The following is a 15,688-nucleotide window of genomic DNA, read 5'->3' on the forward strand; positions in this document are numbered from 1 at the left end:
GTCTTCTAGTACAACCCCCAGGTCAGGCAGGAAACCCTGTACCATATGAGTCAGATGGTTGTCCAATCTCTTCTTAAAAACATCCAGTGTTAGAGCATTCATAACTTCTGGAGGCAAGCCATTCACTGGTTAATTGTTCTCACTGTCAGGAAATTTCCCCTTAGTTCTAGATCGCTTCTCTCCTTGATTGGTTTCTCTCCATTGCTTCTTGTCCTGCCTTCAGGTGCTTTGGAAAATAACTTGACTGCCTCTTCTTTGTGGCAGCCCCTTAAATATTGGATCACTGCTCCTTCTTTTCATTACACTAGACATACCCAGTTCCTGCAACCCTTCTTCATATGTTTTAGCCTCCGGTCCCCTAATCATCTTTGATGCTCTTCTCCGCACTCTTTCCAGAGTCTCAACATCTTTTTTACACTGCGGTGATTCACAATTACATTTGCTGTAAAATGATTCCATTTCTGGAGTCTTTGGTAAGTAGAACTTTTCAGAAAGATGTCATTGCACTCCCTACACTTGTTCAGCTGGTTTATGTTATCTGTACATTATTTGTTTTCCAGATTTCTGGTGGTTATTGGGAGTCATTATTCTCTACATTACTCTGAATGGTTAGATTGTTGTTGAGTTGGTTGCTTCTGACACCACTGCTACAGTGCCATTTTTATGGATTTTTTAATCAGTTGTACCTACTGCTTGAACATTTTAGGAGATAAAACCGGGGAGGAAAATGTCACATAATTAGTCTTTGTGCTCAGGACTATTACAGCCGTGCATTTTGGGGTGAGGTTACCCAGAAATAAATTCCAATATGTTCAACCATTTTTTCTTCCAGGAGAGTAAATTACAGGGTGACAGTCTAAAGGCAAGCATCTGTTGTGATGTAGTAGACATTGTTCATGCCAGGAGTCAACCCAAATGCCCGTGGAGTAATTGGGAAGAAGACATTGCCTTTAAAATGTGTAAAATGTATTTAATTCATCACTCATGAACTTAGACATCCAGAATAAGGAGAGATACATTCTGTTAGATTACTGAGTGCAAATTTCAAACATATTGGAGCCCCAGCAATACATTTGAATCTGCAACCATCAATTATGGCTCCATTTGTTTTGCTCTTCCATGCTAATGGTGAGTCTTTTCCGTATCAATATTCTGTAACCTTGCTTAGCAGATAATGAGTATCATCTGATCCAAAAATCCCACTAGCCAGATGGAGAAGTAGACTATTCTGGATGGCCGAACTGCCATCTGCTTCTCATGAGTATAAAACAGGTGGTTGAGTAGCCTTTAGTCCCTGGTATGATGTAGAATTATAGTCCCTGATGCTACTGTGGACTCTCAGAAGCTTTGATGGCAGAGGGAATAGACATAACAGAAAAACAGAATAACAGAGTTGGAAGGGACTTTGGAGGCCTTCTAGTCCAACCTCCTGCCCAGGCAGGAAACCCTATACCATTTTAGACAAATGGTTGCCCAATCTCTTCTTGAAAACCTCCCATATGTTGTGGCCTGCCAGTGGAGCTGGCAGCAGATTCAGACAGTGAGAAGGTTGGGGAGGAACATGGATCAATCTTGGAGTCTGGGGATAGCTCTGATGAGTGCTCTGTGTTGCAGGCAGAGATGGGGCCAGGGCAGTCCGACAGTTATCAGCTGCCTTCAGGGTCTGACATCAGTAACGCAGATGAACAGCTGGAGCCTGTTCCCAGTGTGTGCATGCACAGAGTTGCCAGACAAAGGGAAAATCTAAGGAACAAGGGTCAACTTGGGAATAAAGCCACAGGTGGACGGTGAATGGTCCTTCCCATAGGGAATAAAAGAGAAGCAAAAGGGGAGTGATGTTTGCCAGAGACAATTAGTTTATTCCTGCATTCTTGCCAAGTATTGTAACATCTGAAAGATATCGGCCTGGCCACTCTCCAAGCCTGATAAAGTTTGGTAATTGTGAGCTATCTTGAAAGACTGCGGGAGAGGAAAGACTTTGCTGGTTAGGAATTCACTGTAAATTAAATAAAAGGGATTTATCGGGACGAGGACTTGGCTTCGTGCTGCTGGGGAAGCCTCGGTCAGAACAACATGTTAGAGCACCCACAACTTTTAGAGGAAATTTATTCCAATGATTAATTGTTCTAACTGTCAGGAAATTCCAAAACTAGGTTTGTTTTCTCCACGGGATACTCGGTGGTCAGTGACAGGAATTCAAGTTCTTCTTTGATGCTTGGAGTTTCTCGCTCAAAAGAATTTAAATCTAAATGATGACTAAACTGTCCCTTTGCATAGAAATACCAACTCGATACAAGTATTTAAGAATGGGAGCAAGTAGCCTCCATCTCTTTCTCTAGCAGTAGGCCATATGAGTAGACTATTGGGGGGAAAAAAAGCCATAGGATCATGAAGAAAAGAAAAGCCTTTGCAAAATTTCACTTTATCAAGAGCAGGAGATAGGTCAGTTTAGACAAATCCCTGAGATCAATGGCATTTGTGTCCCTTATTAAAAAGAACACCGCCTGAAATTTCATTGCTGGAGAGGGATATCCACTCCCAGCAACTTTGGACCTGACTTTGAACAACTTGAGAAAAATGAAGTAGATACCTTAATCCCTATAAATCCCCTCATCCTGTTACAAAGGAAACCTAGCTGCACATAGGCAACTTTTTTTTTTTAGCACATCACATTGTTTGGAGAACAGCAGGATCCTATAGAATAAACTGGAAAGAACCAGACAACTATGCTTTTTTTTTTTTTGAAACTAATGAAACTCATTTAGCAGAAGCAGATTGGATGGAAGAAAAGCAAAAATAAGGGCCTAGTAGTAGTCAAAATGGCATGGGGTAAGTCCTCTTGCTGACTTCACCCTCGTAGCAGTGAGGATTTTACTAGGCTGGGATGAATGCCTTGTTGGGAGTATAGCCACAGTCTTCTGGCTGGGAAATTATAATGAGAAATTATAGGTATTTTCAATTTGCTTTAATCTCATTTTTGAAACGTGCAATCCAAATTACAATAAAGGCAAGCACAGGTTGGAATTTAAATGAGATGTGCTCCCACAACAGCCCAGAGACATCCAGTACACTCTTAATCCATTTGAAGGCATCTTGACACTACTCCATTGTTAGACAACAACAGCTAATTACCTTCCTGTATTATGTATGAATCAAGCTTCTCTTCATAGTTCCCCCTTTGTTTGACAACACAGTCCGTGTGTGCGTAGGATGTACAAACGGATTCTGTTTGGGCTCCTAGAAAGCAGATTTTTTTTCCCCCTGTTGTTCGATGTATGTTTTTCCTTTATAGTAGCTTAACAAATTCTACTGTAGGTTAAGGACAAATAAAAGTCTCTTTATTTTCCCTGTGAAAAATCAAAACATCCATCCTGCTTCCTAATGGCCTTATAAAGACAAGCTAAAGATTTCTACCCTAGAAATCAAGTGAAATTTGCATAAATGCAGACAAATATTTATTCAGCATAATGGGATTTTATTTGGTTGCAATCGATCATTTGGGTAAGCCTTTTAAGTAATAGAGTCCCAGAAGGAGAGGGCCCTGCATTTTAGCTCATGAAAGAGACTGCTTATAAACCAGCATAGCTACAAAGCACTTTTAAAGTTTTCCTTGAAATGGAATGAAAGCCCCAATCCATTCTTCTTCTTCTTCTCGGAAATGTTTAGTTGGTGGAAATGCAAACACAGCTTGGGCCTGTTCTTAATATTTGAGGATGGAACCGACAATCACTCTACATAGAAGGATGCAATTGTTGGGAGAAATCTCCACCTGGTTCAGTTCCAAGTTGGGAGAAAGATACTGGAAACATGGAGGATGGTTGGAAAGATGGTTTAATGATGAGGCAGAAGCACCAAGCAAAGGGTTCTGGTGTAGCTGACCGCATGGAGTTGAGAGTGGGGTTTTTAATACCTTCTCTTGGGCTTTGCACTTGAGCTTCCTGTTCCTGTGCAAGAACATGTATTCTATTGGCTGTTGCAGGAGTTATGTAGGGGTCATAGCTGGCTCTGTAGGTTGTCTGAGCTAGATTGGGGTTGAAGTTTGGACTGCTGATGCAGTGAAGGGGCGTTGGGCAGTTCCTATTGTGGCTGACAGATAATCTTACTGGGATAATCTGTGAGGGTATTTTCTTATGAATACAGCTATCTATCACTTTATCTCTTAATTCTGACATCTGCTGTGGGCTATTAAGAAAAGGCAGGGGCTTCTTTCCAAGAGCATGTTTCTCCATTTTTCCCTTGAAGGAAATGTACTATTCTGCCTATTTAATATTTCCTAAGACATTTCATTCTTCTGGGAGAGGGGTGGGTGCTAACTTTATACATAATGAATGGGACAAGGCTGGAACTTACTATTTGTTCAAGCGGTATTAAGTCTATTTTAGGGATTACACTATATATATTGAATGCTTTTTTTGTTTTAACTCAAAGGACATGGGACTGCCAAGTTCAAGCAATCAGATACAGATTAACAAAGTTGGAAGGGACCTTGTAGGGCATCTAGTCCAACCCTCCACCCAGCAGACCCTATACCATTTGACAGATAGCAGTCCAGTCTTTTCTTGAAAGTTTCCAGGGATGAAGCTCTCACAACTTCTGAAGGTGTTCAGAAGCTGTTCCATTGGTTGATTGTTTTCACTGTCAGAAAATTTCTCCTTATTTCCAGGTTGAATCTCTCCTTGGTCAGTTTCCATCCATTATTCCTTGTCTGGCCTTCGGGTGCTTTGGAAAATAGCTTAATCTTTTCCTCTCTGTGGCAGCTCCTCAAATATTGGAAGACTGCTATCATGTCTCCCCTGGTCCTTCACTTCCCTAGACTAGCCATGCCCAGTTCCTATAACCGTTCATCGTATGTTTTAGCATCCCGTCCCCTAATCATCCTGGTTGCTCTTCTCTGCACTCTTTCTAGAGTCTCCAAATCTGCTTTATAATGTGGTGACCAAAACTGGATGCAGTACTCTCGGTGTAGTCTTACTAAGGCTTTATAGCTTCATATTGCCCCATGTTTTGTGGCATAGACAATGGAGTGGGTTTACCATTTCTCAGTCACTTCTGATTTCTGAAGATATCACAAAGTTACAAACTTAAACAGAGTGTGAGCAGAGCAGAGCAGAAGAAAGCTATCGGTTAGGTGCAAGAAGACTCAAAAAACCCTATCCCCTCCAGTTTGCTCCATCCTGGCACACAGGGTGTGCTTTCCATGTAGCCTCTGGGCTTTAGCTATATAAATAGTTTATGGCATATAAAGCCATTAAACATGATTTTAATCCCACTTGTGATGTTTGGCACATTACTCACAGGAGGCTTGCTTTGATGTGGCTGATGGTATGAAAATCACTTTGAACAGATGCTTCAGCTGGAGTTGCTCACTCTCTGTAACAAAGCCCATGTTTCTCTTTTAGAGAGCTGGGTGGGATGAAGAGCTGGAGGTCCTCTGCTGTTTAATGACAGGTAAGGGCTCGTATTGGCTACTTTCATCTTGAGCCCCAGTGATTTATTTCAGCCACCCATGTTGCATTTATATAAAATGGATTTCCCCTTAATCTGTCCTCCTTGAAAGATGCAGAAAGTAGGTGACTTGTATTAGTATGTGTAGATATTTATGATGTCCTTCCAACCATGAAGAAATATTATTTCGGTAAAGTAATGAGGGTGGTTATTGGTTCAAAGAACAAATTCAGCTCTCACGCCATTCATCTCTTGCAGCAGCATTGCTACTAAAAAGCAACATCAGTTCAAACGGAGACTACCAATATTTGAAACGGCAATGTATGGAAAAAGCTGGAATGACTATGCTAGAGTGGTGGCTCAGTGGCTAAGGCACTGAGCTTGTCAATTAGAAAGATCAGCAGTTCGGTGGTTCGAATCCCTAGTGCCATGTAACAGAGGGAGCTCCCGTTATTTGTCCCAGCTTCTACCAACCTAGCAGTTTGAAAGGATGCAAAAATGCAAGTAGAAAAATAGGGACCACCTTTGGTGGGAAGGTAACAGCATTCCGTGTGCCTTCGGTGTTTAGTCATGCCGGCCACATGACCACAGAGACGTCTTCAGACAGCGCTGGCTGTTCGGCTTTGAAACGGAGGTGAGCACCGCCCCCTAGAGTCGAGAACGATTAGCATGCATGTGCGAGGGGAACCTTTACGTTTAAAGAAGAATGGCCAATTTTGCACAAGATTTCAGCTGCTAAAAGAGTCAAGATTCCCCAATGAATAAATCTCATTTATTAAATTTTATTCTGGGAGTTTTTAATGGAATCCCTGTCTTCACACTGGAAGGTAGTTGACATGTTACATGCTCATCAGGAATGCCTGCTTCTGATTCAGTAACCCTGCTTCATTTTCAATCTGGAATGCTGCCCTAGAATGTATACGAGTCTAAACTTTCTTGTGTCTGTAATTGTCTCAGAGATTCTCAGTCATCTAGGTTATGGTTGTCCCAAAGGTGCTTCTTTCTTTGTTTTTCCTTGAAGACATTTCACTTCTCCTCCAATGACTCTCTCTAACAATCAACCAATGGAACAGAAGTTGCCTTCAGAAGTTGTGGCAGCTTCATCACTGGAAGCTTTCAAGAAGATATTGGACTGTCATTTGTCAGAAATGGTGTAGGGTCTCCTGCTTGAGTGGGGGGTGGGGGGTTGGACTAGATGAAGTCCCTTCCAACCCTATAAAGTCCCTTCCAACCCTGTTAATCTGTTAATCTGCTGGTGGGAGTTGGGCAGCATAAAATTTTATTAAATTAAATTGAATGGTCTCTAATAAAAAGTCTACTTATTTACTTGTGATGCAAGCATACTCTGCCCACAGATTATAACCACGAAAGCAAGTCTTGTTTGCTGCTTCAAAAAGACTTTCACACCTTCTCATTTAATAATGCTGTACATCCATAATTTCCTCTGAGCCTCTTCCCATGTGGGTGTCCATTGTTCTGGGCTGATATCCTATTCACTCCACTTAGAAGCTACTATGTTGTTTCTCTCTCCACAGTTGACTTGAGACCACTTCTCAGCAATTTAAGCTCAAGCCAGCTAAATTGCATTATTAACCCCTCTCTGTAAGTTTCCCCCACTTTAATAACAACGAAGCAAAGTGCCATCAAGGCCTGTAATCTCAGCAACATACCTTCCCCTTTGCCCTCTCCGTGTCTCCCTAGACCTTCATTTCCAGGATGCTTTGAATCTTGACAATTCATCTGGCAATAACTGCTGGCCATTGCAAGCACTAAATTATTTAGGCTACAACTGCCTTGCATTTCGATGTGGCTGAGAAGACTCGTTTTGGCCTTGATGACTGACCAGTGAAAGACTGCTCACTAGGAGTGAATCGATTCAAATAGTAGCAAATTTCCATATGTCATTTTGGAGTTTTTTTTGGGGGGGGGGGTGGAGAGAGAAGAGGCACAGCACATTCAATTTCTTCAATTTCTTCAAGTAAACAAACACAAGCAATTTATCATGCTCGCCCCTCTATAGCTACAGTAGTACACGAATGCCCTAAGAATATGTGCATTGTAAACATTCCTCCTGGGCAAACTACAGAATGCTATAATGACATCAAAAAGTTTGTTAGTTGTTGGGTGTTCAATAATATGAGATGTTTTCTGGCATCTTCTAAAGCCTTATTCTTAACTAGGAAAATATATATATATGATGCAGAAATCTATGTTTCGTTTCCATCAAGGCAAAGACAAATTCCTCATTTCTACTCTCTGTCTCTTACATGACTGAAAACCTTTGAGAATTCATCAACCGTCTCCTACAGAACCAACCCCAACCATTAAAATAAAAAAGGGAAGTTTGGCATTACTGTCACTGCAATGCGGTCCTTTCTGCATTGTTCTGCTGATCGATTTCAATATCAAACAAGCAAACAAGGAGACAACTAAATTAGTGTGTGGATACATAGGCATACTCACATAGGTTTGGTGCCCCAGTTTAATGGCCAAGCTGCCTTCTCTCCCCCCCTCCCACAATCCCCCAAATATCTTGGGAGGTACAGGTGGTTGAAGCTGGTTAGTAATTCTCCAATAGCTTTTTATGTTAATTGGATTAGGTAAAAGAGAATAGACCACAATAAATATATCAGCAATCTAATGTGTGAATGTCTGTTGAGATTCTCAGCCATCCAGGTCATGGTTGCCTCAAAGGTGCTTTTTCAAAAGGCAACTGGACTTTCTTTCTTTGTTTTTATTTGAAGACATTTCACTTCTCATCCAAGAAGCTTCATTGGTTCTGACGGGATGGAGGGCGAGATGGAAGAATTAGTTCTGACTGGTTGTGGGGGGAGGGATGATGGAAGGATCGTATTTTTTGCAATCACCTGGTTGTTAGCACCCTGAGAGCTGTTGAGGCCACTTGTGGGTTTATCTCAGGGTCAGCCAACTCCATGTGTAAATGGGTGTGGAATCAGTGTGTAAATGGATCTGAAACTGATGAAGCTTCTTGGATGAGAGAAGTGAAACATCTTCAAATAAAATCAAACAAAGAAAAAGTCCAGTTGCCCTTTGAAAAACCCCCCCACCTTTGATAATATGAATGCTGGTTCTTCGGTGCCTTTTAGCTTTCACCTTGATAACTTTTGTAATATGATTCCTTTTTTAAGGAGTTGTCAAGTTGAAATATCCTGGCCCCCAAATGAGCGATTGCAGAAATTACTGAACAGATACAACAGATCAGCAGATGGATAAACTGGGCAGTTTTACTAGACATTCATTCATTTATCAGAATTGTTTTCCTGGGACGCATGTTTTCTTAGAAGTGAACATTTGATTATTCTTTTTCTGTAGCTTTTTTCTTTCGGTGTTCATAATCCTATGTATGATAAAGAAATGAAAACTGAAAGGAAATCAGTAATTAAAATAGATCTCCATGCCGGAAAATGTTTCCTTGTCATGATGCAGATATCCTATAAGTGAAATTGCACAAAAATCACTGATTTTCAGTAGTGTGATTTTAGGAGTTGCTAATAAGTATCATTTCTGCGTAATTCCTTTCATAAGGAATATTTTCCCCTTTTTGTGCTTCAAATGGCAATAAGAATTATGGTGCTCTGAATGCGGTGTGGAATGAAATGCAAAAGCTGGCAGAAAAAGATGAACGCAACTCCACCACACTCACGTTGGATGTCAATGGTGACCGAAGTCTCCTTTCCACTTGGAACTGCTTTGTTGGTTGCTCGGCAAACGATGATTTGACCGTTCTCAATGTCAGATGGAGAGACAAACAGCATGCTCATGATACTTTCTCTCTTGCCATCACGGACTACCGTCTGCAGAAGAAAGCAAAGAACTGGTTATTACTTTTGGTATTGCGCTGAATGTATCTCCTGCCCTTCACCAACCATTCTGCTTTAATTTGGGGGGAAAGAAATCCGCCTTACATCTTTTTCCTTAAGATGAAAGGAAACTTGGGTGCGAGTCTCAAAGGATGATGTGGGTCCAGGAACCTTGTGCTAAGTAAGAAGGAATTTGGGTGTGAATTCCCTTTCTCTGTAGCTTCCCTGCTCTGTAGCTTCCATGTCTTCCCAATGGGAGACACCCTGAGGTTATTTCTTGCATTAGCTAGGACATGGAGAGGAGAAGCGAGAAAGTTTTTAATTAAATAATAAAAGTGTCAGTATCTTGCACTCCCAGTAAAAAAGTAGCAATCCTCAGACATCATTAAAGGACATCCTGAAGCATCCTGAGGAATACAATAGAAAATAAATATTCTTTTGCAGAGAGAGAGAGAGAAATGTTTAGGAAATGGAAGGGCAAGTTTCAACACATTATTAAGTTTGGAGAAAGGAAAGAACATTTGAATAGGATCAGCCTTTAGCACTGAAAGTATGCAAACTGACTGATCTCTGCATTAAACAAGAGACCTGAATGGAGGAACAAACTGAAGCTAACAAGGTCGGCAATAAAATACAAAAGAAAGAGCGTGAAAACCTATTTCAATTTCTATATTGCTGGCTCAAAGATTTAAAGAAACGGTACCAGCCACCAGTATGCTTTTAGTCTGAGAGAAAATATCAGCGATGGGATTCAAAGTCTTGAAGGGAACCTCAGTGCCTTTACCTCTTCCCAGGAATTAAGATCTGCCAACAGAAGATGGAGCACCATATGATCTGAAGATGCCAGTCAGGAATTTTGGGTTGTCTCACCAAGACATATTAATGCTCTCCTGCCAAGAGCTTAATTGGTTTCATCACTGATTTCAATTTCCACACCAAGTGAATTCACCAAAGCTCTTGGTTGCAAAAACAGATCTGTAATTTGTACTGATCATTGCTTTATTTTTTATTTTTATTTTATAAATGTTTTCATTGTATATTTTCCATTTACTCTACAACACAATTTCAATTTTGCAACAACAGTATATTGGTTGTATCAACTCCTTTTTAAATATATACATGGTGTTTTATACACCCTAATCGTAACCATTATTCTCTTCATCTTATAGTATAATCTCTTTTTAAGTGCATGATATTGTACAACATAGTTATGTCTATTCTTTCCATAGTTATGCCATAACACTATACATTTATCACATTTCAATCTATTGTCACATACAGTCCAATAATACAATTGCATACAATATATATTAATTGTTTCATTTTTTTGATTGCCTCTTGGGCTAAGATGCTCTAGGAAATGATTATGCATATTTCAGTAAACAATTTGTGAAGTAATGTGGTTGTGTCAGTCATTCCTGAGTTTCACACCTCTGCTATGATGTTGAGCTTTCAATGAACTGTAAGCCATATGGAGGTCTTTGGTGAAATAGGCACTAAGCAGTATAATCTTCCAATCCAAACTGCACAGGACAAAGCAAGTTATGGATAGCAATCTGTTGGGTATCAGAGGTTCTTAGCAAAGCCATCAATAAATCTAGAACCAAGGGAAGTGAACATTTTAATAGGGTGCCTTGGAAAATGCCAAATATGCCATGCTGGATCCGGACCTGTTTGCTTATCTAAATTTATAATATTTATCATTTCTTTCCACAAGCTCTTTCAGTCAGCATGTTTAATTCTGTCTAGTTAGACAAGCCATGCATATTAATAAAATAGAATATTTGAAAGCTGATTACCATGCGGCACTGAGAATGTTTTTGTATGCATCTCAAGAGGGCACCAGCTTTATGGCACTCCATTGCTAGCCCTTCACACCGCTAAATACCAAAGGTTGCCCAGGTGCAGTCACTGGAGAGACCCCATTCCAAAGCTTCATCTTTTTGTAATGTTTCAGAAAAGGGTGTGAATGCAGCTTGTCTCAGAATTAATTTCCTGTCATACCTGATCTGAATCTTTTGCTTGATTTTATGGGGGCTTTAAGAATTGAGATATGCTCTTCACTCCTGCTAGATACTTGGTATAGGCCCATTTCCCCACTTTATTTAAGAGTGTTAAATAGTCCAAATGTCAGAAATTATGTTCTGCAGGGAAAGGGATTCTAATAAATCAGTCCATTCCTTTGCAAGATATGAAATTCAAGATTGGCATTCCTTTTTTTGATGATGATGGTGATATGATAGTGCTGATGATAAGTCAAAAGTAGATATTTACTGAGTTCTCTAGATCAGGGATCACCAATCTTTCGGACCTCAGGGACCACTAAATTCATAATTTTAAATCCCGCTGGCCACTAATATGATCTGCCTAATGACGGCTGGGTGGGCATGGCTAGGTGGTCATGTGACTGGGTGGACATGGCCAACTTGATGTCACTTACATCGAGGAGCGCCTTGCCGCCTCTACTCGCCCCTCCCCTCCCAGCCACTCATTGCTTCCCTGCCCAGGGTCCTTAGGGCCCCAACAGGAAGCAGTTGTTGGAGCTAAACAGCTATCAAGAGAAAGACTAGGCAAAATAGCTCAGTGGGTCTCACTGAGAAGGCGGCTCAGTAGAAGCACCTCACTGAGGACTATGAGCATAGGCTTTCCAAGCAGAGGGAAGAACTGCGGGAGTGCAAGGCCAGGTAACGGCACCTGGAGGTTCAGCGGGCTGAGATGGTCAGCCAGTTCCATGACCCTGGGACACTGCGACCGTCATAAATATGATCATGTGACCATGGGGATGCTGCAATAGTCATAAGTATGCAAAATGGTCATAAGTCTCTTTTTTTTCAATGCCCTTGTAACTTTGAGCGGTCACTAAATGAAGTTGAGCTGCTGTAAGTTGAGAACCACCTGCACTGAGAAACTATTGTTCAGGCTAATCATGTCAGTCTGCTGAACTTTTGAAAGTTTAGCTTTTGCGTGGAGAAGTGGAAATACGCTAAATTACAAGAAAAGGAGCTTGGTGCAGATAAACAACTGATGATTAACCAGACATAAGTTTCTGATTGGACCCGGGTCCAAAGAATCACAGTTATCAAAGTAAGTCGAGGTCTACCTGTACGGTAGAGATTCTTTCATTACTTTCAATCATATCTTATACCGCTTGTGTTACAGTAGTGAATTCATTGGTGAACCAGTGATTGTTGATAAGACTAAAATAGAAGTAGCTTTCCCCCCCTTTTTTCCTTCTTAGTTTGCATTCTTAGCTTGACAGTTTAAAATGTTAATAAGTTTCTTTTTTTTAAAATTAAAGATTTTTTTGTATTACAAAAAATAAGTTGTAAAAGAAAAGAGATGCTACTTTTGGTTAAGGCTTCAGGAACTGGCTTCCTCAAAACCCACCTGTTTCTGATTTGTGCAGGGTGGTTCAACAGTCATAAATACGAACCAGTTGCTTAGCGTCTGAATTTTGATCACACGGTCATGGGGATGCTGCAATGGTCATAACTGTGAAAAACAGTCCTACGTCCCATTTTTCAAGGGAACTGTTATAAGTTGAGGACTATCTGTATGGTACACACAAACTCCTAGTCAAGGATCCAGATCAGAGAACTGAGGACAAAGATGAGTCCTTATCACAGATCATGGCAGTGATGCAACAATTAGAGTTATCAGATGTCCAAAAAAAAGGAGGGGATGTTTTCTTTTTTGTCCTTATGTCCTCCATCTGGAAGGATAGTCTTCTCTGGCTTTTTTTTGAATATCTTGTTGCTGTTGTGTTTTTTAACTGTTGGACTGTTTTTTACAACAGTAGCCATTCAATTTTCATGCATTATGACCTTGTAAATTGTCTGCTCCCTTTTTCACCTCCTCCTCTGACAGACTCAATTGCCTACATTTACGTTATTTAATTTATTTCCTGATTCCAGACATTGGCTTCAGTGCAGTCTCTTCAAATCCATGATCAATGGAAATTGGAAGTCACCCAACTCATACATTCTATGGTGAAATTTGGAAAATGCATCAACATTGATCGTCTATTACTGCTACCACGTGTTCCTGTAAATAAAGATTCGTTGGAAAAATATTGCATTTGGGGGAAAAAATCCCAATCTTTCTGATTATGAAACAATATAATTTAATATACATGTGGCCCTAAGTACATTGGGGCCTTGATACTCAACTGCTTTCATCAAATTTGGTACTCAATGCATCTTGACATGAAAATTTTGCCCCGGTACTCATCGTTTGTTTGGTATACAATGTACAAATGTACAAATTAGTGTCATGACTCACCAAATTATTATTACTATTATTTTGTCTTTTAATCACCTGTAATCCCTTGCTTCGGGCTAGAATTGGGGCAACTGAATGCAGCTGAATGTTTACTGGCCAGATGCCCTTCCTGTTTCCAATGCAGAGTTTTGTTCAGCAGATTCATTCTCATTGTGCCCAGAGAGAGAAATATCTGCCTCTACCTAGGATTGAACTCACACCTCCTGATTGTGAGGATCCACCTCTAGTGAGGCTTCACCTCTAGGCCACTGCACCACTCATGACTCACCAAATTATTTCTTATGGGGAAAAAAAAGTCTTTGGTAGTCATCATTTTTGGTACTCATTACATTTCCCAGTACCAACTAACGATGAGTATCGAGGTACCACTGTACATTTTTTTTGCAGTTTTCCACTATAGGCTTTGCTGCAGATGCCAAGAAAATTATACAATTATTCTGTCCTCTTTTCCAATTGTCCATGTTCTCCTTTGCCTGTTGGTTCCTCCCCTGAAATAGGAAATTATTTCTCTATATTCTTATAGTCTTTTTATTTGGGTTGGTTTTGGGATTCAAGCAGTGGAAGGTGGGTTGTGCTAACATCAGCTATTTAATTGGACTTTAATTAATTTTAATAGATTTTTTTTCATAGCACTTTTAAAAACCTGTTTTTCATACTTAGAATTAATACTGAACATTCTTCTATTACCCTCATTATCTCTCTTAAGCTCTTGATAATGAAGTAACATAATGGGAACAGAGTTTAAAAGTAGGACATTTTGGTCAGTCTCTCTCCCCATATGTCTTTCCGTATTGGAAAAAATATATATAGCAAATCTAAAAAATATATATTATATATAATGAATCTTTTTTTTTTAAAAAAAAACCTTGCTAAACAATAAACATTCAGATAATGTTTTCAAATCTATTTGCCTAGTGTATTTAAAAAAGAACCAGAATTTAAAATCTAATATACACTGTATATATTATTTATAATATAAATTTCTTAAAAAGCACAACGATTATTATGCAAATTTTATGCCATTCCCCCCCCCCAAGGAGAAATAAGAGACAGTGGCAGTATTCATTTTGCTACTGTCCAAGTTCCTGTGAAGTTTGCTTTGGCAGGCTGAGGTATTTTTATCTAAACATAAATCCCTCAGGGTTTTTTTTAATGGATCCTTAAGGAGAATCTGAAGTAATTACAAATAAACATACATACAGATCTACTGTATAGAATGTACTTGTAGCAAGCTTTGCATAAGGAGACCATTAAAGAATAATTATTCCACAATTTTTCAGGTAGGTTGGCTCTATGGACTGGAAACCCAAGTCACTTGGAAATCATCAATTTAGGAAAACAAATACAGCTAATCCTTGACTTAGAACCATAACTGAGCCCAAGATTTATGTTGCTAAATGAGACATTTGTTATGTGCATTTTGCCCCATTTTACTTGCCACCATTGTTAAGTGAATCGCTGCAGTTTTTAAGTTAGTAACGTGGTTGGTAAGTGAATTTGGCTTTCCTGGTGACTTTGCTTGTCAGAAGGTCACCAAAGGGGATCACATGACCCCAGGAATCTGCAACCGTCATAAATATGACTCAGTTGCCAAGCATCTGAATTTTGATCATGTGACCAAGGGGATGCTACAATGGTCATAAGTGTGAAAAATGGTCATAAGTCTCTTTTTTTTCAGTGCCACTGCAACTTTGAATGGTCACTAAATTAATCAATCTTAATTGAGGATTACCTGTATTGAATATCAGTATTTGTTTTAGCATTTGGAATTCAATGGTGAAAAAAGTAAGGTTCTACATTTAGGCATGAAAAACGAAATGCACAGGTACAGTATAGGTGGTACCTTGCTCAACAGTAGTAACTGTGAAAGGGATCTTGGAGTCCTAGTGGACAACCATTTAAATAGGAGCCAGCCCTGTGCAGCATCTGCCAAAAAAGCCAACACAGTTCTAGGCTGCATCAACAGAGGGATAGAATCAAGATCACGTGAAGTGTTAATACCACTTTATAATGCCTTGGTAAGGCCACACTTGGAATCCTGCATTCAGTTCTGGTCACCACGATGTAGAAAAGATGTGGAGACTCTAGAAAGAGTGCAGGGAAGAGCAACAAAGATGATTTAGGGACTAGAGGCTAAAACA

At 39.9% G+C, this 15,688-nt stretch overlaps 1 protein-coding gene across 4 annotated transcripts in view; it reads right to left on the reverse strand.

Moving 5' to 3' along the window:
• The window catches only part of KIRREL3 (kirre like nephrin family adhesion molecule 3), a 694,474-nt gene that overhangs the window by 144,390 nt on the left and 534,396 nt on the right, over nt 1–15,688 (reverse strand). For all 4 annotated transcript variants that reach the window (XM_081961293.1, XM_081961291.1, XM_081961292.1 and 1 more), the window contains exon 6: nt 9,110–9,260. In XM_081961293.1, the coding sequence (XP_081817419.1) occupies nt 9,110–9,260 (151 nt within the window). The remainder of the gene's footprint in view (nt 1–9,109; nt 9,261–15,688) is intronic.

This window comes from Natrix helvetica (genome assembly GCF_964273705.1).
Source record: "Natrix helvetica genome assembly, chromosome: 8".
Lineage (NCBI taxonomy): Eukaryota > Metazoa > Chordata > Lepidosauria > Squamata > Natricidae > Natrix > Natrix helvetica.